The following is a 24258-nucleotide window of genomic DNA, read 5'->3' as shown; positions in this document are numbered from 1 at the left end:
TGAATGGGCTTGTTTATTTTTTTCTTGTAAATCTGTTTTAGTTCTTCGTAGATTCTGGATATTAGCCCTTTTTCAGATGGGTAGATTGCAAAAATTTCTTCCCATTCTGTTGGTTGCCGATTCACTCTGATGATTGTTTCTTTTGCTGTACAGAAGCTGTGGAGTTTGATTAGGTCCCATTTGTCTATTTTGGCTTTTGCTGCCAATGCTTTTGGTGTTTTGGTCATGAAGTCCTTGCCTATGCCTATGTCTTGAATGGTTTTGCCTAGATTTTCTTCTAGGGTTTTTATGGTGTTAGGTCTTATGTTTAAGTCTTTAATCCACCTGGAGTTAATTTTGGTGTAAGGTGTCAGGAAGGGGTCCAGTTTCTGCTTTCTGCACATGGTTAGCCAGTTTTCCCAACATAATTTATTAAACAGGGAATCCTTTCCCCATTGCTTGTTTTTGTCAGAGTTGTCAAAGATCAGATGTTTGTAGATGTGTGGCATTGCCTCCGAGGCCTCTGTTCTGTTCCATTGGTCTATATCTCTGTTTTGGTACCAGTACTGTGTGATTACTGTAGCCTTGTAGTATAGTTTGAAGTCCAGTAGTGTGATGCCTCCAGCTTTGTTCTTTTTCCTTAGAATTGACTTGGCTATGCGGGCTCTCTTTTGGTTCCATATGAAGTTTAAGGTGGTTTTTTCCAGTTCTGTGAAGAAGGTCATTGGTAACTTGATGGGAATAGCATTGAATCTATAAATTACTTTGGGCAGTATGGCCATTTTCACGATATTAATTCTTCCTAACTATGAGCATGGAGCGTTTCTCCATCTGTTTGTGTCCTGTCTTATTTCATTGAGCAGTGGTTTGTAGTTCTCCTTGAAGAGGTCCTTTACATACTTTGTTAGTTGTATTTCTAGGTATTTTATTCTCTATGTAGCAATTGTGAATGGCAGTTTGTTCTTGATTTGGCTCTCTTTAAGTCTGTTATTGGTGTATAGGAATGCTTGTGATTTTTGCACATTGGTTTTGTATCCTGAGACTCTGCTGAAGTTGCTTATCAGTTTCAGGATATTATATAGTATATTAAGTTAGACATCTCAGAAGAAAGGGACATAAGCCTTCAAGGCATCAGTAATTTTTTGATTATTTTTTATTCTAAATAAATATTTACTCTCATACCTGGTTTTGTATTCATAATTTTGTGCTCTTAAAGATGATCCTTCAAATTATATTGCTTCAGGTCTCACAAAACCCAAACACTTTCATGTCACAGGAGAAATAGGACAGTGTGAAGGAGGGTTCTTGCAAACTAATCACCACCATGGGGAAAAAAAGAAAAACAACCTTGAGAAAATATTCTTTCTAGGACCCACGTCAAGGATAAGAACACTGAAAGAGGCATATGGATCAAACAGATGCAAGATTTAATTTAAAACCAAGTGCTATAGAAGTTCACTATAATGCTTTTATAATTGTCTGTGTGACAGAGTGCTCTTGGAAGTGTATTAAATGAGGAAGACCAACGTTTTGAACTCCATGGATAGAATTCAAGTGCAATTCCTGTGTTTAAGGGATTTTCTTCCCCAGGTTTTGATACTAGTGTTTTAGAGTATGATGGAGCTTTGGCAGCAAGAAACAGGTTGAAGCATCTAAGAATCAGCTATTCATAGAACATTTACTGTGTGCATAGCACTTCTGAGTGCTCCTTCAAATACTGAGAAAAATGCAAAAGAAATCCAGGGCAGATCCTTGCTCTCAGGAAACTTAGAGCTTAATTGGGAAGAAAATATGTGGCTCCGGATCTTTCACTGTTCAGTTTCTCTTCTGGTGGTGTAGCACAATGAACCCTAAATTCAGTTTCCAACAAAGAGACTTTTCCTGAGTGCCTGACAGCCCATTCTCATTTTTCTCTCACTGTTTGGAATCCCAGGCACCAATGACCAGGGCTTCATGAACTTCTGCAGGTTAACCATCCTAACCCAGGTGATGGGACTAGGGGGACCCTGTCGTATCTCTCCATCTGACACAGTGCCTCCTAGAATTGCTCAGGAATGAACAGCTCCAGGAAATGTGCAAGGTTTCAAATAATTACAGAATACTTAATGGATTATCACCAAATTCCTCCCCAGGAGACCTCAGTATGAGCTCTCAAAACAGAAAGAGTGCCATTTCTCATAACAGCTTGGTAACCAGTGAATTTAGCAAAATATAAATTCCGTGGCATGCAATTTAAATAGCTATACTTGAGAGGACTTGGCATCACTGCTTTTGGAGGAGAATGTGTGGCCAGATGCCAAAGGAAGACTAGTTATTTCAGCAGAAAGGACAGAAGTTATTTCCCGTTATCATTTCAGTTCATCCTGACTCAGGAAAGCCAGAAAATTTAAGAGATGACACAGTTGGAAAGAAGGAAAAATAGGAAATCGGATTTCTGGAAATTTTAACATTATAGCAAACATATTATATCCAGAGAGCATGCAAATCAATTTCTCTAATCTGGGCTTCAGTAAGCTTTTGGTTCCCATTAGCTGTCTTTCCAGAAAAATACAGAAGATAGTTCTCCTAAAGCTATCATCCACTAGGTGTGAGATAAGTAGCCCATTAATTAATCCAACAGATATTTATTGAGTATCTGTTGGCCACGTGCAGTGGCTCATGTCTGTATTCCCAGCACTTTGGGAGGTAGAGGCAGGTAGATCACTTGAGGTCAGGAGTTCAAGACCAGCCTGACAAACATGGTGAAACCTTGTCTCTACTAAAAATACAAAAATTAGCCAGGCATGGTGGCAAGCGTCTGTAATCCCAGCTACTCAGGAAGTTGAGGCAGGAAAATCACTTAAATCTGGGAGGTAGAGGTTGCAGTGAGCTGAGATCACACCACTGCACTCCAGCCTGAGTGACAAAGTTAGACTTAGTCTCTCTCTATATAGAGAGACTCCATATATATATATATATGGTGTATATATATATATATATATGGTGTATATATATATATATATATATATATATGGTATATATATATATATATGGCATATGTTATGTGCTCAGGATGCTAAGGATTCAAATGCTAAAGATTTAAGGGTTAAGCAAAAACACAAATAGACTCTACCTTTGTGGTGTCTGGGGTGGATGAACACAAGCAGATGTGAAACTGTAAGTGCAGCATGGATAAAGAAGAGAGACACTGTGCAATGAAACACAGAAACAGAGACATGGGACCTGTTTAGAGGCCAATGCAGACTTCCAAGGAATGAAGACCTGAACTGGTAGATGAATGAGAAGGATGTAAGGAGGCAAAGAGAGGGAAAGAGTGCCCCAGGCCAAGGAAACAGCCTGCTACAAGCATCCTTGGTAGATAAACCATTGCCTTTGTAGCTGGGGTAGAAGAACATGGACCTAGACCAGTGAGTCCAATAGAACTTTGCACAGTGATGAAAATATTCTATCATATGTGCCGTGCAAAAGGATAGCCATTAGTTACATGTGGCTACATAGCAATTAAAATGTAGCAGGTTTGGCTGGTGTGACTTTAATTTTTATTAGTTTAAATGTAATTAGTCACATGTGGCTAGTAGCTATTGCATTGGCTAGTGTAGACCTAAGAAAGCTTGTTTTTATTTAACATCAATAAAGAGATGTTGAATGCTTCTAAGCAGGAGGCTAGAGGATTAGATTTGCATTTGAAAAAGCAATCATTCTGGTTATAGTTAGTAGTGCTGATCAAAGGGAGTCTCAATGGAACTTCCAGTTAGGAAATTATTGGAAAAGTCCAGGTGACTTAGACTGTGATGGTGGTAGAGATGAGAGGTGGACAGATTCAAGAGCTATTACAGGAGGTAACATCTACACAATTTGGTGATGCAGTGGACATTTTGGGGAGAGAGAGAAATTTCAAGGATAACTCCTGGAATTCTGGCTCAGCTGCAGGTAGCTTCTGTATGCTTTGTGGCTAGTGGCTAAGACACTGACCTCACCCTTAGAAAGATCTAGAAGTGCCTGAGAGTTTTATTCTGTTAGAAACTCCCTGCCTCTTTCCCACCCCCGACCCAAAAGATATCCATGCCAAATCACTGGAACTCTTGAATGTTACCTTATATGGAAAAAGGGCCTTTGCACATATGATTAAGTTAAGGATCTTAAGATGAAGAGATAATCCTGGATTATCTGGGTTAATACTTGCACAAGAATCCTTAGAGGAGAAGAGAGAATAAAGAGAAGAGGAATAAACAAGGTAACCACAGAGGCAGAGATTAGAGTGATGGGGCCACAAGCCAAGGGATGCCTGGAACCACCATAAGCTAAGAGAAACAAGGAATGGATTCTCCCCTAGAGAGTGAAACTCCCCTGGAGTCTTCAGAAGCAGACAGTCCTGAAAACACCTTTATTTTGGACTTCTGGCCTCCATAAGTGTGACAGAGTAAGTTTTTTTTTATTTTAAATGATCAAGTTTGTGATCATGTGTTATGGCAGCCTCAGTAAACTCAGACACTCCCCCTATTTTCTCTTTCCCCAAGAACAATTATTGCCAATGACTGACCAGAGTAACAGTATGTATTAGACTGTTTTTGCACTGCTATGAAGAAGTACCCGAGACTGGGCAATGCATAGAAAAGAGGTTTAACTGACTCACAGTTCTACATGGCTGGGGAACCTCAGGAAACTTACAATCATGGTGGGGGGTGAAGGAGAAGCAGGCACCTTCTTCACAAGGTAGCAGGAGGAAGTGAGTGCAAGTACAAGAAAGTGCCACACTTTGAAACCATCAGCTCTCTTGAGAACTCACTCACTATCAGTATCATGAGAACAGCATGGGGGAATCCTCCCCCATGATCCAATCACCTCCACCTGTCCCTCCAATCCGAGATGAGATTTGGATGGAGACACAGAGCCAAACCATATCAGAGTAGAAAGGCTCAGCTCCTTTGCTTCACTGCAGGACAAACTTTGAGACATAACAAGCCCAGGAGCTCCCCAAAGAATCAGACCAAGACTAGGACTTCTTTGTCTGGCTTCTTCCTCCCCATGTCCTCACTTTCTTACCAGTTTCTCCAGGGAGCACCTTCATAATAAATCGCCTGCTCCATTTAAAAGCCCAGGGCCAGCTTCAGGGAGAATCTGACCTATGACAGGTGACCTTCATGGGGCAGAACAGAAGCCACAACTGAGGCCTAGGCTTAGAGAGACAACCAAGAGTTTAGTTTTAAGCATGTTGAATTTAGATGCTTTTTAAGGCAGGGGTTGGCAAACTGTGACCCGCAGACCAAATTTGGCCCATGACCACCTGCTTTCGTAAAAACAAGCAAAAAAGCAGCATTAGAACAGAGCTTTGCTTGTTCATTTATAGATTGCCTAAGGCTCCTTTCATTGCAATAAAAGCAGAGTTGAGCAGTTGAGACAGAGACCATATGGCCCACCAAGGCTAAAATATTTGCTATCTTGTCTATTACAGATATAAGCAGCTGGATTTGAGTCTATAGCTGAAAGACCAAGAAAAAAACTGAGTCCTTTGCACACAAGTGATCACTGAAGCTAGGGAGGTGGATGCAATCACGTCCAAAGCAAGGCTAGAGGGAGAAAGAAAAACACAAGATAAAAACTTCCGGAATTCTTGTATTTCATGGGGGATCAAGGAAGACTGAAAAAGTGACACAGACGAAGTGGCCAAAGATGTAGATGTAAATCCAGGAAAGTTCCTTAAAATTTGAAAGATCAGAAAAACATCTTTTATGTTAACCGTTTATTTTTATGTCTGAAGACACTGAAAGCTTTTATTTTCTCCTGGAGAGTCAGCATTTAAAACTACCCATCAAAAGAACTGTGTTTTCTCCAAGGACAATCAAAATTATTTTCATTAAATTATTTGGGAGTTAGTTTGTCCCAATGCAACTAAAAACAGAGAGAGAGATATTGTATACCTATGCCAACCCTTAGTTCTGAACGATCCAGTGATGTTCAAACTCATGGAGAAGTGTCTAATCCTGACTAACCCTTTTGCTATTTTCCCTCTTTGACCCTGCTGTACCATTGCCTAATTCCTGGAGAGTTCCTTTATTTAGAAAGCTTTCTTTGTACACAACTTGGAGTGAAATGCTCTGAGAAAGACCATATTTGTCTTGGATTATAAACCATCAAATCCCTAAAATATTTTGTAGCCCACTAATACCAAAAATATACTCAGGTCATAGTAGCTGCAAATGTCAGTACTAGTGGAGAGCTTCCTACTTTTTTTACTTTAAGTACTTTCTGTGCACAAGGTGCTATGCTAAGTTTTGGAAGGGGCACAAAGTTGAGTAAGACATTGTCTCTGCCCACCCTCAGAAGAAATGACAAATGTGCCCAAATCATTATTACTCAAAATATGGCAAGAGCAATAAAAGGAACTGGAGTTGGCTGGGTGTGGTGGCTTATGCCTGTAATCCCAGCAATGTAGGAGGCCGAGGTGGGTTAGTCATTTGAGGTCGGGAGTTTGAGACCAGCCTGACCAACATGGAGAAACCACTAAAAATACAAAATTAGCCAGATGTGGTGGTGCATGCCTGTAATCTCAGCTATTTGGGAGGCTGAAGCAGGAGAATCCCTTGAACCCAGGAGGCGAAGGTTGCAGTGAGCCGAGATCAAGCCATTGCACTCCAGCCTGGGCAACAAGAGCAAAACTCCATCTCAAAGGAGAAAGAAAGAGAGAAAAGAGAGAGAGAGAGAAAGAGAGAAGGAGGGAGGGAGGGAGGGAGAGAAATTGGAGTTGGATGAAAATTTGAGGGAGTGAGAGAGAAAGCTCACATCTGGTTGTAGGACTTGAAAAGGAAGTTCCATGGGAGTTTGGCTGGGAGGGATTGGGATTTCTGGAGATGAAAATGTAGAAGAAGGCATTCCAAGGTGATGGAACAGCATGAGGTGGGAGGAAAATACAGGAACACTAAACATAGAACTTAGGTAGGAGGGCAATGGGTGGGGAGGAAGATTTTAAAAAGTAAAAAATTTGGAGAAGCGCTAAAGTAGGAACTTGGATGAGAGTTCATGGACAACGAGGCCCTATTGAAGGACTTTGTAGGAGGGAGATAAGTGCTTGAAGCTGTGCCCCAGACAGTGAATTTGGCAGTGATGGAGGCCTGGAGTGGGGAAGGAAAGAAGACCGAGGTCATGCGTATCAGTAAAGAGGCTATTCCAGGATCCAGCTAAGAGGGTCAAGTTAAGGCACAGGCAACAGAAAAAAAAGGAAAAACTAAGAGGTAACGGTTGTCGCTTTGGGAGGCTGAGGCAGGCAAATCACTTGAGGTGTTCAAAACCAGCCTGGGCAACACGGTGAAACCCAATCTCAACTAAAAAATTAGCTGTGTGTGGTGGCACACACCTGTAATCCCAGCTATTTGGGAGACTGGCGCAGGAGAATTGCTTGAACCTGGGAAGCAGAGGTTGCAGCGAGCCAAGACTGAGCCACTGCACTACAGCCTAGGTGACAGAGCAAGACGCCATCTCAATAAACAAACAAACAAAAAAGGTAATGGAGGTTAAACTCCAGGATTTAGAAATGACTGGGAAGAGAACGGAACCAAAGATGTCTGTGCTTTGTAGCTAGGAGACCTTAGGAATGAACAGCTCTGTAGTGGGGCGGGGGGAACAGATGGGAGTTTCTACTGTTCCACTTCTCTACTGTAACACCCATTCGAGAGAATTGCTGTGTCTATATTTGCATGGTCTGCTATCAAAATTATTCCAAAGGGGCCTGATCTCAATCCACAAAGAACTGTTAAATATAACAGCCATAAACCTATGCCCTAAAACTAAGTTGGAGGTGGGGGATCAAATCCTATTCCTTCTATTTCTTCAGTACAAGGAAAGTTAGGCACTGAGGAAGATTTTCAGACCTGAAGCCATGTGGTTAATGACTAGGACATAGGGAGCTGCCCAGGCTTCTGAGAACCTTCCAAATCCTCCCTGAATCCTCTGAGTCACAGCTGTCTCCCCTCCCTGCCGGGAGCACTCATAGCACCCCAATGACTCTGTCCTCAGAGTCCCAGAAGAAAACAGGGTGCAGATTGGCACCCTCCTCACGCCCTCGGTTTCCATATCGCAGGAAGCAAATGGACTCTAGGCTCCCACTTAGGCCACCTAAGCTCCATTTCCAGGCTTCCTGCCTTGCCCATGCCTGCAGACACCTACCTCCTAAGGCCCACGCCCAGACCTGCCTTGGCTCTCCCTCTAATGCCTTAACAACCTGCCTATTGCTTAGTCTGCACACCAACAGACCACAGAAAAGCTACAGCAGGATTCCAAGGTCCCTTGGATGATCTGCAGTCTCACACACGTGCCAAGGCATGCAGATGATGGTGGTGTCTAATCCAAGGATGACATAGATGCCATTCCCTAGCTTATGGGATGTTCCAAGGGATTTTGCAGTGGCTTGCAAAATGATTGTTTCTGGTTACCCAATAGAACAGTGTTTTTGAAAAAAATCATCTACCTGGTCTCTCATCTTTATAATTGGTAAATCATACTTGCAAATAGCCACCATTCTTGGCTGCCTACTTGATGGTTGAATATTTCTGGTGGCATGCAAGGACGTAGTATCAGCATTCCCCATTTGCTGCAACAGGTAAACTGAAGCTCAGAGGGCTTCAACTACTTTTTTTTTTTTTTTTTTTTTTTTTGAGACGGAGTTACACTCTTCTTACCCAGGCTGGAGTGCAGTGGCGCAATCTCAGCTCACTGCAGCCTCTGCCTCCTGGGTTCAGGCAATTCTCCTGCCTCAGCCTCCTGAGTAGCTGGGATTATAGGCACACGCCACCATGCCCAGCTGATTTTTTGTATTTTTAGTAGAAATGGGGTTTCACCATGTTGACCAGGATGTCTCGATCTCTTGACCTCGTGATCCATCCACCTTGGCCTCCCAAAGTGCTGGAATTAGAGGCATGAGCCGCCACACCCAGTCCTGGGCTTCAACTGCTTTTTAAGCCTGTACCTTATCTTCAGTCTTCTCATTTGCAAATTGTAGGTAAGAATATGTATCCTGTGGAGGGGCTGCAGGATCACATAAGACATTGTGTTCATAGCAACAACGCTAGCATTGACTGGTAAGAGGCAGAGCCAGGTCCTTGTGTCACAAACTCTGCATCCATTTCTGTTATCACACTACTGATTAGTTCTTGTTCAACTTGCTGTGCATTCTATGACACTCTCGCCTCATTACAGCAGGGGTCAAACTATGTCATTGTCATCATTGTCACCAAAAGCCAGTGACACCAAAACAGAGCCCTGTGTTCAGCCTTTGTGTTATTTATCCTTTATTTGGGAGAGTAAAAGAAAAGTTAATGCTAATAGATAGCGACATTTGAGATGGTCCTTGAAGGACTTCTATAGATGAAGACTGATATTGAAATGGATTGAAATCTTGGAAGCATCCCAAGGAAGAGATTTAGGAAGATTTAGAGAGGTTTAAAAAACAACAGTAGCTCTAAATTAGTCTGGAAATGAAACAAGGGCACTGGGTGATAATGAAGGTTACCGAGAAAGATACCTATCATGTTGACTCACCTATAAGATCATCTTAGGGAAGTGGTTTTGTTTATTTAAGAAAAAAAAAAGTCCCTGATAACTGTGGACGTGGGGAACAAATTTCAGAGTTTCACATGGACATCATGGAGCAGATGAGGTCTGTGTCCAGGGTGTGGGCTCTGAAAAGTGGGAGCTGACACCATCTCCCAGAGCCAGTGCAAGTGTGTGACACATCAGGAGGGGGTTTGCATCTTTCTTTTATTTGTTTGAGACTGAGTCTTGCTCTTGTTGCCCAAGCTAGAGTACGGTAGCACAATCTTGGCTCACTGCAACCTCCGCCTTCCAGGTTAAAGTGATTCTCCTGCCTCAGCCTCATGAGTAGCTGGGATTACAGGCGCCCACCATCAGGTCTGGCTAAGTTTTGTATGTTTAATAGAGACGAGGTTTCACCATGTTGGCCAGGCTGGTCTCAAACTCCTGACCTCAAGTGATCTGGCCGCCTCAGCCTCCCAAAGTGCTGGGATTACAGGTGTGAGCCACTGTGCCCTGCTGTTTGCATCTTTCAAAGGGCTACTTAAAAACCTGATCCCAGCTAGCTGGAGGAAAGGGATCCATTCTGTTCAGATAACTAAGTCCAAGAAGGATGACTGCATCCAGGTACTCAAACGATGCCACTGAGCAGCCTCTTGCCCTCTGTGAGCTACTTTACTGTTTTCCTCAGTGGTGGCAGTACCTGGCAGGTCACTGGCAGCTCTTCATGTACAGTCTTCTCACAGCTGAGAATCCCAGAAAAAGAAGACAGTACTCTGCTAGCCCTTGAAAAATCTTTAAGAATCCTCAGATTGAAAGAGATTGGGTCATTTGCACATGCCTGAGTTAACCACAGGGACTCAAAGAGATGGGGTATAGGAATCCGAAATTGTGGGTCACAGATCACGCAAGTAAAAGGGGAAATTTTTTTTTTTTTGGCCAGATCTTGGAAACACAGTTCAAATGAGAAGATGCAATGCTTTTAAAAAAGGGGAATAGAAGATGGAAAAGGATGCTTAGATGGGCAGACACAGAGAGGATTGATACCTTTGAAAGAGATATGTAAAAACAACTTTTAGCGTAATTTGTTTAATTGCACAATCACAAAAATATATAAAGCAAAAACGAAGCCACTCATCAATACCCCCAAGGCACACCATCACTGAGTTTAGTATGTGTTCTTTTCATGCACGCTAGATGTGTCTGTGTCTATATAAGCACCTGTAGATGATATTTTTAGCAAAAAGAAAAAGACCCACTCTGCAACTGTTCTGAAATTAGACAGCCTTCTATGTCACTACATATAGAGATATCTCTTAAATACCCCTGTCCTAGATATTTCTGTCTTCTCCAGTTTTTACAGTTACAAACAATACTTCAGTGAATATCTTTGAACATATTTTCTTGCAGTTGTGCAAAGCATTCTACAGCATAAGTTGCAGAAGTGAAATTGCTAAGTCAAAGGGTAAACTCATTATATGTTTTAAAATGTACTGGGGGCCAGGCACAGTGGCTCACGCCTGTAATCCCAGCACTTTGGGAGGCCGAGGTGGGTGGATCACCTGAGGTCAGGAGCTCGAGACCAGCCTGGCCAATATGGCAAAATCCCATCTCTACTAAAAATACAAAAATTACCCAGGTGTTGGTGGCATGTACCTGTAATCCCAGCTACTCGAGAGGCTGAGGTAGGAGAATCACTTGAACCCAGGAGGTGGAGGTTGCAGTGAGTCAAGATGGCACCACTGCACTTTAGCCTGGACAACAGAGTGAGACTCTGTCCACAAAAAAAGAGAAGAAAGAAAAAGGAAAGAAAAGGAGGAGAGGAGAGGGGAGAGCAGGGGAGGGGAGGAGAGGAGCGGGGAGGGGAGAAAAAAAAGGAATGCACCGGGAAATTACCCTCTAGAGCAATGCACAAACTACATTCTCATCAATAATTCAAGAAGGCATTATAATAATGCTACTTGATATGCCTGTTTAAAACTTTTTACGGTTTCCATGTTGAAAGGTTTTTATAATTGAAAACTCTTTTAAAAAAAAGAGAGAAAGAGAGAGCAGTCTGGGCCTGGCGGCTCACACCTGTAATCCCAGCACTTTGGGAGGCCAAGGCAGGTGGGTCACAAGGTTAGGAGTTCAAGACCAGCCTGGTCAACATGGTAAACCCTCATCTCTACTAAAATACAAAAAATTAGCCGGGCGTGGTGGCATATGCCTATAGACCCAGCTACTCGGGAGGCTGAGGCAGGGGAATCTTTTGAATCCGAGAGGTGGAGGTTGCAGTGAGCCAAGATTGTGCCACTGCATTCCAGCCTGGTGACAGAGCAAGACTTCATCTAAAAAAAAAAAAAAAAAAAAAAAAAAAGCAATCAAAAGGACTAGTCCCACCAGCTGTTAAAGTGTTTAAAGTGTTTTATAAAGTTTAAAAAGTTCAACAGCATTGCCTTGGAATATGGCCAGACAGAACATGAAACAGAATGGAGCTTCCAGAAATAGACCCAAATATAAATGGAAATGTTTTGTATGATAAAGGTGACATTTCAAATCAGTTAAATTAAAAAGTGAATTTGTTTAATAAATGATGGTTGGAGAACTAGCTAATCATCTTGGAGGGCAGAAAAAGATGAACCCGTGCCTAACACTTTTTATCTAAATAAATTCTAGACCTCTCAGATATTTAAATGGAATAAAAATGAAACCACAAAATACTAGAGGAAACCATGCTTTGATTTGGTTTCTTATTCTTGTCATTTCAAAGTGAGACTGGCCTAAGAATTGCACAGAAGTTGGAGCCATGAATAAGTCGGTTGGTCATTTCAACCTTATAAAAAAAAAAAAAAAACATTTTTGCATTTGAAAAAATCATCATAAGTGAAGTCAAAAGACTGACAAAAAACTGGGAGAAAAATGTAAATTATATCAGAAAAAAATGTAATTTTCTGAGTGTGTAAAATCAATAGTGAAAAGACAACTCAGTACAAACATAGGCAAATGCAATGCAAATGACTCTTGAACAGATGAAAAAATGTTCTGCTTCCCTCATAACAAGATAGAGATGCAAATTCAAAATACGCTGTGATACCGTTAGATTGACAGGGATCAAGAAGCGTAACTGCGCTGTTGGCAAAGCTTCATGAATACAGCCTCATACAATGCTGAGGGAGGGGTTGGCCGTATCTTACCTTGGCAGAGGGTACTTTAGCAATATCAGTAACAATTATAAATGCGCCTACCCTCTGACCCATCAATAACACTTCTAGGAATTTATCATACAGATATGCTCTCACACATGGGGAACATCATATTTACAGGTTAAATGTCCCAGCATTGCTCAGCATAACAAAACATTACAGACAACCTAGACGTTTGCTAGTAGCTTATGTCTTCATCTAGTCAGACTGCTGTCACAAAATAACATAAACTGGGTAGCTTATAAACAACAGAAATTTATTTCTTGCAGTTCTAGAGACTGGGAAGTCCAAGATTAAAGTACCAGCAGATTCAGTGTCTAGTGTGAGGACCTGCTTTCTGGCTCATAGATGAAGCCTTCTCTCTTCACACGGTGGGAAAGATGAGATAGCATTCCAGGATCTTTTATGAGGGCACTAATCCCACCCATGAAGGCTCTGCCCTCATGACCCAGCCACCTCCCAAAGGCCCCACTTCCTAATACTATCATAATGGAGATTAGGTTCCACCATGTAACGCAAACATTCAGACCATAGCACGTTAATTATGTGATTTCCACACAGTGGAATACTATGTAACCTTAATAGAGAATGAGCTTTCTGTGTCCTGAATTGGAAAAATCACCAGAATCTACTGACAGGAAAATAAAGCAAGTTTCAGGACAGCACAGATTTTATATTATCGGACCTATAAAAATAACTGTGGAAAAAAAACAATGGGAAAAACACCAGCAACATTAGTAGCTTCTGGAGAGGGGAGGCGGGTTAACTGGCAGACAGGATGGAAGGAAAAGTTTTGACGTTTAAAATGTTGAGCCATGTAAATGCATTTGCTACTTAAAAACTAGTAAAATTAAACATTCTAAAATGCTCTTTCTTTCTAAGAGAAATACTGTTCTTTTTAGGAAACTATTTCCAAGGAAAATTCCAGTATTGCAGAGTCAGGAGCCAAGTGATTCCTAATACTCCCCTGAAGATCAGATGATATGTAACTAAGGTTTTATTTCTATTGACAAAAGCAACAGCCACTAAGACTTGGTGCTGAATAATTATTTCTTTCTCCTAACTCATCTTCGGTGCTGCTCTAGCTCAGGGTGACTAACATAGCGGAGGACTTATTGCCCTTTTCAGAAGACTCCCAGGAGGGTTTAGCAGTTACATCGCTTGAAGTAGCCTTGGGAACCAGAGCCTGGTTGGATTAAGTTTTTAAAATAAAAATAAATGTTAGTAAAGTAAGGGAAAGCTGGCTGGAGACATACAGACTCGGTCAACAATTTGCCCTTTCCCTTGGTTTTCATCAAATGCTAGGTCTGAAGAAGCTTTAACATTTGTCGCTTTGGATAATGATACCAACAGTACAAATTGCTCCTTTGTTTTGAGGGAGTGGGATGGGGGCGGTGGTCGCTGGACTCCTGAGCCTGCTGATGACCTTTAGGGGAGGAAGAAGCTCCAGTCCCCTTCCTCCACCCCAAGCTGGAAGGCTGGCCGAGGGCTTGCGTCTTGGGAGAGAAGTCCCAACCATCTTTCTACTGCTCTTGGAGACCAAAGTCTTAAAATAATGGGGTGTTCTAGCTGGGTGCAGCGGCTCATGCCTATAATCCCAGCACTTCGTAAGACCAAAACAGGAACATCGCTTGAGCCTAGGAGTTCAAGATCAGCCTGGGCAACATATGGAGACCCCTGTCTACAAAAAAAAATAAAAAAATTAACCAGGCATAATGACACATGCCTTTAGTCCCGGCTACTCAGGAGACTGAGGTGGTAGGATTGCTTGAGCCCAGGAGGTTAAGGCTACAGTGATCTGTGATGGTGCCACTGCACCCCAGCCTGGGCAACAGAGCAAGACCTTGTCTCTAATGATAATGATAATAATAATAATGTGTTCCCTGGCCTTGCCTTCTCTCCTCCATTCATATACATCCCCAGAGTTATATGTGCACAGGAGGTACTTAATATTGCCTCACATTGACGAGCTCGCTTCTATATTTGTGTTAACAGCACAGGGCAGAGAACACAAACTGGCTGCGAATTGCTGTTGCTGTTGCTGTTGCTGTTGTTGTTGTTGTTGTTGTTTGGCCCACACAGGATATTTTTTTCATTTGTATCAAAACTTTTTCCTGAACTTCTATTTTAGAATCAAGGGTACACATGCAGGCTGGTGCAAAGGTATGCCATGTGATGCCAAGGTGTATGAATGACTCTTGTCACCCAGATAGTGAGCATAGCACCCAATAGGCAGTTTTTTTCAATCCACCCCCCTTTCCCTTCCTCCTTTAATAATTTTCAGTGTCTGATGTTCCCGTTTGTACCTATGTTTACCCAGTGGTTAGCTCCCACTTGTGAGAACATGCAACGTTTGGTTTTCTGTTTCTGCATTCGTTCATTAGGATAATGGTTTCCTGCTGCACCCGTGTTCCTGCAAAGGACATGATTTCATTCTTTTTTTTTATGGCTGCGTAAAATGGTGTATATGTCCCACATTTCTTTATCCTATCCATCGTGGATGAGCACCTCGGTCGACTCCATGCCTTTGCTGTTGTGAATAGTGCTGTGACGAAAACACAGGTGCATGTGTCTTTTTGGTAGAATGGTTTATTTTCCTTTGGGTATATGGCCAGTAATGGGACTGCTGGGTTAAATGGTAGCTCAACTCTTCATTCTTGAGTCAACACGTAGAAGAATCCAAATCCTGATCAAAGTCTGGATTCTGCTTTTCTTGCAAACTCAGAATAAATTATTTCCCTGGAAATTATAAGTTTCATGAGAACAGAAACATTATGAATTTGTACACAGCCCTAGCTCCAAAATATAAATCATTATCTAGTATCTCAACAAATAGTTGATGAATGAGTGAATGGATGAATAAACAATGTCAGAACAACTCTACTATCAGCTGAAACTTGGTAGCAACTGTTCCCCTTTCCAAGGAGAGTGTGCTCTCTAGTTTACCACACTCCCCACCCTTCCTTATTGCCTTCTGCCTACATTCTTCACTCATTTATACTGTCTGCCTGCTTCTCTAGGTATTTAAGTCTGTGGACCCTCTTACCATGATAGTTCTGCAGCCTGTTATCAGTTTTGTTGAGTGACCATGGAGAACTCAGAACTCAGAAATATATGTCCCATCTGAAAGCTGATTAACCACTTTAATGACAAAATGAAAATCTAAAACTTCACTTGAGGGCCAGGGGCAGTGGCTCACACATATAATCTCGAGAATTAGGGAGGTCGAGGTGGGAGAATTGCTTGAGGCCAGGGGTTTAAGACCAGCCTGGGCAACAAAGCAAGACTCTGACTCTTCAAAAAAAAATTTTTTTTTAATTAGCTGGGCTTTGTGGTGCATGCCTGTAGTCCTAACTACTTGGGAGGCTGAGGCAGGAGAATTGCTCGAAACCAGGAGTTCAAGGCTGCCATGAGCTGTGATTGTGCCACTGCACCCCAGCCTGAATGACAGAGCAAGATCCCCATCTCTAAAACAAAAACAAACAAACGAAAGCACTTGTGTGAATAGTTTTCTAGATCTAATAAAAAATATTACTTAGGGTTATTTTTTAAAGAAATAAAAGCATATGCTTAAAATAAGAGCATTTAGCTTTTGAGCATCTCTAAACAAAATATGTATTCATTTTTTGCTTCTGAGTACAAATTACCACAAACTTAGACACTTAGCACAACACCCCATTTGTCCTATAGGTCAGAAGCCTGGGATGATGTTTCAGGCCATTTTTGTGTTGTTATGAAGAAATAACTGGCCAGGCGCCATGGCTCACACCTATATTCCCAGCACTTTGGGAGGCCAAGGTGGGTAGATCACCTGAGGACAGGAGTTCAAGACCAGCCTGACCAACATAGTAAAACCCCATCTCTACTAAAAATATAAAATTAGCTGGGCATGGTGGTATGCACCTGTAATCCCAGCTACTCAGGAGGCTGAGGCAGGAGAACCACTTGAACCTGGGAGGTAGAAGTTGCAGTGAGCCAAGATTGTGCCATTGTACTCCAGTCTGGGCAACAAGAACAAAACTCCGTCTCAAAAGAGAGAAAGAAAAAAAAAAGAAGTACCTGAAGCTGGGTAATTTGTTTTTAAAAAAATTTTAATTGGCCTATGGTTCTGCAGGCTGTACAGGAAGCATGCTGCTTCTGGTGAGAGCCTCAAAACACTTACTCATGGCAGAAGGTGATACAGAACAGGCACATCACATGGCAGAGCAGGAGCATAAGAGAGTGAGCAGGGCGGGGCCATATACTTTTAAACACCTAGATCTCACAGGAAATCTGAGCAAGATGTCACTCATCACCTCGGAGGTGGTGCTAAGCCATTCATGGGAACCCACACCTCTGTTACAATGACCTCCCACCAGGCCCTGCCTTCAACAATGAGAACTACATTTCAACATGAGATTTGGAGGGGACAAACATCCAAACCATATCAGATGGTATGACTCATTTTCTGCTAGGATCTCACAAGACTAAAATCAAGGTGTTGGTTGGCTGCATTCTCATCAGCAGCTCAGGGGTCCTCCTACAAGCTCATTCTTCTTGTTGGTAGAATTCAGTTCCTTGCTCCCATTTCCTTGCTGGCTTCAGCCAGGGAGCATTCTCAGATACTCATGGCAGCTCTCTGGTCCTTCCACTTGACCCTCTCCATCTTCAAAGCCAGCAACAGTGTATCAAATCCTTCTGATGCTCTGGATCTTTTGGACTTCTGATAGCAGCCAGAAAAAGTCCTTTACTTTCCAGGGCTCGTGTGATTCAATCAGGCATACCTTGACAACCTCCCTAAATTCAGCTATGCCATGAACATGGCATAGTCATGGAGTGTGAGCTTTTTATAGTCACAGGTTCTGGAAATGAGGGCATGGAATCTTAGAGGCCAATTTTAGAATCCCGCTTACCATAAAATCGTATTTTCTTAGAGACACGTGACATGATTTCCCAAGAAATGGGATTTGATTTCTTGGGAAATCATGTCACGTGTCTCTAAGAAAATATGATTGCATTACATTCTTACAAGGAAACACCATGAAGATGGGTGGCGATTACCCTCTTCTCCTCTGCACTGGGCAATTATGTCTTGGGATAGTACACTTCATTCTGGGTGTAAAAAGTGGGAGAGAAATGGTGAAGCAAAACCACCTTAGTCTGTTTGGGGTACCATAATCAATGCTATAAACTGGGTGACTTGTAAACAACAGAAATGTATTTCTCACAGTTCTGGAGGCTGAGGAGTCTAATATCAGGGTGCTGGCAGATTCCATTTCTACTGAAGCCCCTCTTTCTAGTTCACAGATGCCATCTTCCTGCTATAATCTGACATGGCAGAAGGGGTGAGGGATTTCTCTGAGGTCTCTTTTATGAGGGCACTAATCCCGTTCATGAGGGCTACCCCCTCATAACCTAATTCACTCCCCAGGGGCCCCACCTCTAATACCATCACCTTGGAGGTTAAAATTTCAACATATGAATTTGAAGGGAACATAAACATTCATTCCACTGCAATCACTAAGATCACAAGTGGTTTCAAATCCCTGTGGTGTGTTTTGTTTCCTTCCCCATAATATGTCTATTTTTATTCTGATGGAAAGTAATTTTTGTTTTATTAAGTCAGAGTCTCACTCTGTCGCCCAGGCTGGAGTGCAGAGGGGCAATGTCAGCTCACTGCCACCTCCACCTCCCAAGTTCAAGTGAGTCTCCTGCCTCAGCCTCTCCAGTCGCTGGGATTACAGGAGTGCGCCACCATGCCAGGCTATTTTTGTATTTTTAGTAGAGACAGGGCTTTGCCATGCTTTCCAGGCTGGTCTCTCTCAAACTCCTGACCTCAGGTGATCTGCTTCAGCCTCCCAAAGTGGTAATTTTTGAAACTCTTGACTGATGAGAAAATTTGACACTCCCAGATCTGCCATGTTTGTTTTGTTTTGTTTTCACCCCGCCGCAGACGCTGGAGGTATACTATCACATTTGAGAAATAGGGATATATAGGAACTGCAAAACCCTGCCCCTATAATCCCACCTATCTCTCACAATCAACATTTCCCAGCCAGATGATGTCATACGAATTTGCCTTCCCTTCCAGTCTGGAGGCCTTCATCTTCTCATCCCACAGTCCATTTATTCAACCTGCCTCTCTCATCCCCAGCTACACCAGTTTCTTGCCTACCTGTCGTAGTGCTCATGTGGTCTCCAATGCGGAAGTACCCTCCCTGTCCCCTTCAAGCCAAATACCCCCCATTCTTCAGAATCCAGCTGAAGTCTGCCTTCTTCACTGTGCTTGTCCTCAGACTACTTCATCCTAGATTCATCTTTCCATTTTCCAAAATGTTAAGGTGTTTCTGTCTGAGCCACGTATTTAGCAGGTGATTTATAACAGCCTTGTATTTTGCTCTGGTTATTTCATAGACATACAACTTGTCTCCCAAATTACACTCTACGTCTCTAAACGGTAGCACCATCGTTTTTTATTTTTCTCTTTTTTTTTTTTCCTGGCAGAAAAGGCTGCCCATGCAGAACAAAAAGTAAATGGCTCGTTAATTCTTCTTTTCTTTTATGATGTATTGATTAATCTAACTCAGCTTCCAGCCCCACTTAAAGATCTGCACCCTCTCTTCTTTTTATTCTTACCAATTGCCTTCTCTCCTCTATCTTCTGATTCCTTGGAATATAAAATACTAGGAGATGTAAGATAGAGACTTTTAATGGGAAAGTGCACAGAAGCCCACAGTCTTGCCCTGAAATCCCAGATTATTGAAGCCCCTAGTTTTACTCTTAGCAATCTGCCTTTTTTCCTTCCCAGGATTTGTCATAGTTTGTAATTAAGTATTTGCGTATGATATTGTATAACTATTTGTGTGTTTCACTCACTAGAGTGTAAGCTCTCTGAGGGTAAGAAAGGACCTCACAGGTGCTTTGCTCCCCATGATATCTTAAGCACAGCTTAAAGCCTACCCCTTATTAGATGCTTAATGCACTTGTGGAATAAATGAAAGGATGAATAAAAAGTGCAGACAAGGTATCTTGGTGCTTCTTTGCATTCTTCTTCCTCTAATGAACAACTATCTGGCTCTTTCAGGCGACACAAGATGTACAGAGAGCAGATGAACCTCACCTCCCTGGACCCCCCAGTGCAGCTCCGACTCGAGGCCAGCTGGGTCCAATTCCACCTGGGCATTAACCGCCATGGGCTCTACTCCCGGTCCAATCCTATTGTCAGCAAACTTCTGCAAGATATGAGGCACTTTCCCACCATCAGTGCTGGTAAGGTTCATGGAATCAGGCAAGAGGGATTGACTTTCTCCCAGAGAGTCTGGGTAAAGCATCCCAGGCCAGGCTCCAGAGTGGAATACTAAAGGCTTGATGCTGACCCCTGAGAGACAGATGAATATAGGCATTGATCTTTTTCCTTCTGAAAGAGATCCTATAGCAATAATCTCATCCTGACCCCATAAGGGAGGCATCGTAAGTATTCTTTTGTTTGTTACACCTAAAGGAAAGTGATCTCTACCATTTATTGAGTGCTTTGTTTGAAGCAGATGATGCATTCTCTTTCATCCAAAGACCTTATGGCATGGATATTACCATTGTCGTTTTACAGACAGAGAAACTGAGACTCAGAAAGGTTAAGTAACTTGGCCAAGGACCTAAAGGGTGGAGCTGGGATTCAAATACAGGCCTGCTAATACCAACTCTGTGCTGTCAAGCACTAAAACAATCTAAATGAAACAGCAAATTATTAGCAGAGACAAAACCAGACTCAGTCTCCCAGCCAGGTATTGCTGGAGTACCAACTCAAGGGCTAGAGAGCAGGGGTCTGGGACAGAGCAGAAAAGGAGGCTGCAGTCTCCTGGGCTCAAGAGCTCTCACATGAAATGGTCAAGGGCCCCTGGCTACATTACAGTCTCCCCTCTGGGGATCCGTACCAGAGTCAAGGGATCCTCATGTTGTAGCCTCTCCCAGGAACAAGACTGGAAGTTTCATGGCCCTTCTCCTCCTTTGCAGATTACAGTCAAGATGAGAAAGCCTTGCTTGGGGCGTGTGACTGCACCCAGAGTAAGTGATCTGGCCCCGCCCCCACCCAGCCTCCTCACCCTCACAGCTGTGCAAACCCCAGAATCCACTCCAGCGGGGACTTTGGGCAAGAGTGGAAGGAGCATGGTTCTCTGCCTAACCTCTGAGAACTCAACATTTCCCTCCACCCACCCACAACAAGAAAAGGCACTTAAGAAGAAGGCTATGTAGGCCCCACTGGGCAATGCATGGCCCAGGAAAAGCATCATCAACATCACTGAGGAGCTCATCAAAAATGCAGAGTCTCACTCTCTTTCTGAATCAGAATCTGAATTTTAACAAAATCCTCAAGAGATTGGAGCACACTTTCAAATTCAAGAAGCAAATGGTTCCCACTATTGACAAAATATTAGAATTGGCCAGGTGCAGTGACTCACACCTGTAATCCCAGCACATTGGGAGTCTGAGTTGGGTGGATCACTTGAGGTCAGGAGTTCAAGACCAGCCTGGCCAACACAGTAAAATCCCATCTCTACCAAAAATATAAAAAGTTAGCTGGGTGTGGTGGCATGTGCCAGTAATTCCAGCTACTCAGGAGGCTGAGGCAGGAGAATCACTTGAACCTGGGAGGCGGAGGTTGCAGTGAGCCAAGATCGTGCCACTGCACTCCAGCCTAGGTAACAGAGTGAGACTTTGTATCTCTGTCTGTTTCTGTCTCTGTCTGTCTGTCTGTCTCTCTCCATATATATATATATATATATATATATATATATCAATCACTGGGGGAGCTTTAAAAACTGTTCCTGCCCAGCCTCCAGCCCCAGGAATTTTGATTCAAGTGCAGACAGTGAGGCCTAGGTGATTCTAATGTAGCCAGGGCTGAGACTCACTAGGATAAGTGATTAATGGAATCAAAAAGCTAGGACCGAGAGTGGCGGAGCTCCCCTCCACGAGTGCTGTGACCTGGTTGTAGGTGGGTCTAGACCCTAAAGCCGTCAGGCCTGTCATCACCAGCCATGAGTGACCCAATCCCTTTACTTCAGTGTGTGGAACACACATCAGAAATGTCTACATGTGACTACATCTGACGGGGCATGTAAAAATGTATTAGTCCATTTTAACACTACTGTAAAGACATGCCTGAGACTGGGTAATTTATAAAGGAAAGAGGTTTATTTGACTCATAGTTCTGCAGGCTTCACAGGAAGCATAGCTAGGAGGTCTCAGGAAACTTACAATCATGGTGGAAGGTGAAGGGGAAGCAAGGCACATCTCATATGGCAGCAGGAGAGAGAGGATGTAAAGGGGAAAGAGCCCTTTATAAAACCATGAGATCTCGTGAGACCTCACTATGACAAGAACAGCATAGGGGAAACCACCCCGAGGATCCAATCACCTCCTACAGCATCCCTCCCTCAACAATTTGAGATGAGATTTGAGACAAGGGGATTACAATTTGAGATGAGATTTGGGTGGGGACACAAAGCCTAACCACATCACTAAGGTTTGAAAAACAAAGGTTTACACCACCCCAGGCTTCCCTTTTCTCCAGTTAAGTACCTGCCATTGACCACTTTCTAGAACACAAGGTAAGTGAGATATTGTCCTGACCCTCCAGGACCAGGGAGAGGATAAGGCAAGTGAGGTGCCCAGGATGCAAAATTTAAGGAAGTAGCACTCCCTACACCCAAGGAGCACTCATTTGCCAAGCCTTGGTCCCAGCCCAGGTGTACAGTCTTAAATAGAAAGAGGCATAGATGAACAAACTAGTCTCATACAACAGATGGCATAAATAGAATCTACAAAGATGTAGTTGAAACACAAAGAGGAAAGCGTTCGTTCTTCTTAGGAAAACATTCTTTAGGGTTTTCACTAAATATCTTAATTGTATTTTTTGCTGTTTTCCCCCCATCCCAGCAGAAAATGTCCTTTTTTTGTTTTTCAAGACGGGGTCCTCACTGTATTGCCCAGACAGGTCTCAAACTCCTGGGTTCAGGCGATCCTCCAGCCTTCACCTCCAAAAGTAAAAAGTACTGTCTTGAACCCCTGGACACAGTCACTATGGTCTGACACCATGGCATTTACCCTGCAGGCTATGATGACCATATCCTAGTCTTCAGGGTCTCATTACATAAGAGAAAAGAGAAGTTGGATGGGCTTATTGAAGGAACAGTCACATGCCTGGGCTTAACCCACCCTTCTGCCTTTCACAGTTGTGAAACCCAGTGGGGTCCACCTCAAGCTGGTGCTGAGGTTCTCAGATTTTGGGAAGGCCATGTTCAAACCCATGAGGTAAGTGACTGCCTTCCTCCTTTCCACACCTTGTTGGGGCGGCTCTGGGAAAATTTGGACCAAAAACTCATAAAAGTGACCCAAAATCTTTCTGCCAGTTATTCAGAGATTCTCTAATCTGTCCAAGCGTAGAACTGTTTTGGGTGATAATAATAATAATTGAAAATACCAAGAGCTTGTCATTATCAGGACCCTACTAGCATCTATGCCACATAACAGCCTAAATTGTGTCCTTGGATCGTGGGTAAGATTGTGAGTCAGGTACTCTTATAATGTCCACCTTATGCAGGCATCTCCAAACTATGGCCCGCGGGCCGCATGCGGCCCCCTGAGGCCATTTATCCGGCCCCCCACCGCACTTCAGGAAGGGGCACCTCTTTCATTGGTGGTCAGTGAGAGGAGCACAGTATGTGGCGGCCCTCCAACGGTCTGAGGGACAGTGAACTGGCCCCCTGTGTAAAAAGTCTGGGGACACCTGATTATGGATAAAGATACTGACACTGAAAGAGACCATCTCATCCCAATCATCCAGCTGCAAACAGCGGATCCAGATTCAAACCTAGGCGGCTGGATTGCTAAGATCACATTCCACCACTTTAATGGATCCCCACTTTTTTTCCAGGGATAGCAGTCTCTTTTTGACATCAAAAAGTTTACAGGCTTATATACAGCAATACTTGTTTCAACCGAAAAAACTAGACAATCAAGAAAGGCTACTAGGAAGTCAATTACATGTTTACATTAATGTATATTTTATTCAAAACAACAGCAACTACATGCCTTGAAACTATTGTAAAACATACAGATGGGTGAAATAAGATGTATTTAGTCCTTAGACAGAGCTTGGTGTGAGTTTGGTTTTCTGGCCCCCAAAGGATCTGCAGCCCACAGGTTGGGGTCCCCTAGAGTAAAAAGTACTGGAGTAAGGCCCCAGTGCCTTAGCCCAAGGGAATGTTCCTCCTTGAGATGATAAGATGACCTGCAGAAAAGAAAATCACCCCAAGAGGAGCCCCATCACCCAAGTCATGCTTTCCTCCAGAATGTACTTCTTCTAGTGGAATGCAATTAGACTGGGAGATTCCAAACCTTCCGCCAGTCAAAGCTCGGAGGCCTATTGATTGGCCCAGCAGATGGTTCTTATTGGCAGGGCCTACTTGAATAAGCATTGAATAAAGAGTTTTAGTCCAAATCGCTTTGGCAAAAGCACCTCCTTAAAGGAGGGGTTGGAGTGGCTCGGTTGCATGTTACATTCACTTGAGAAGCCTTTACTACAAATCCTTAT

At 43.0% G+C, this 24258-nt stretch overlaps 1 protein-coding gene across 3 annotated transcripts in view; it reads left to right on the top strand.

The window, feature by feature from the left end:
* Positions 1 to 24258, top strand: part of FAM20A (FAM20A golgi associated secretory pathway pseudokinase) — a 64105-nt gene that overhangs the window by 25560 nt on the left and 14287 nt on the right. For all 3 annotated transcript variants that reach the window (XR_745366.3, XM_003931790.4, XM_074388887.1), the window contains exons 2-4: positions 19750 to 19934; positions 20676 to 20726; positions 22898 to 22976. Coding sequence is in view for 2 of the 3 variants with exons in the window: in XM_003931790.4 (XP_003931839.1) it covers positions 19750 to 19934; positions 20676 to 20726; positions 22898 to 22976 (315 nt within the window). In the remaining variant the exon portion in view is untranslated. The remainder of the gene's footprint in view (positions 1 to 19749; positions 19935 to 20675; positions 20727 to 22897; positions 22977 to 24258) is intronic.

Source organism: Saimiri boliviensis, chromosome 17 (genome assembly GCF_048565385.1).
Source record: "Saimiri boliviensis isolate mSaiBol1 chromosome 17, mSaiBol1.pri, whole genome shotgun sequence".
NCBI classification, from domain to species: Eukaryota; Metazoa; Chordata; class Mammalia; order Primates; family Cebidae; genus Saimiri; species Saimiri boliviensis.
The sequence above is the reverse complement of the archived record's forward strand: the minus strand, read 5'-3'. Positions and strand labels throughout refer to the sequence as shown.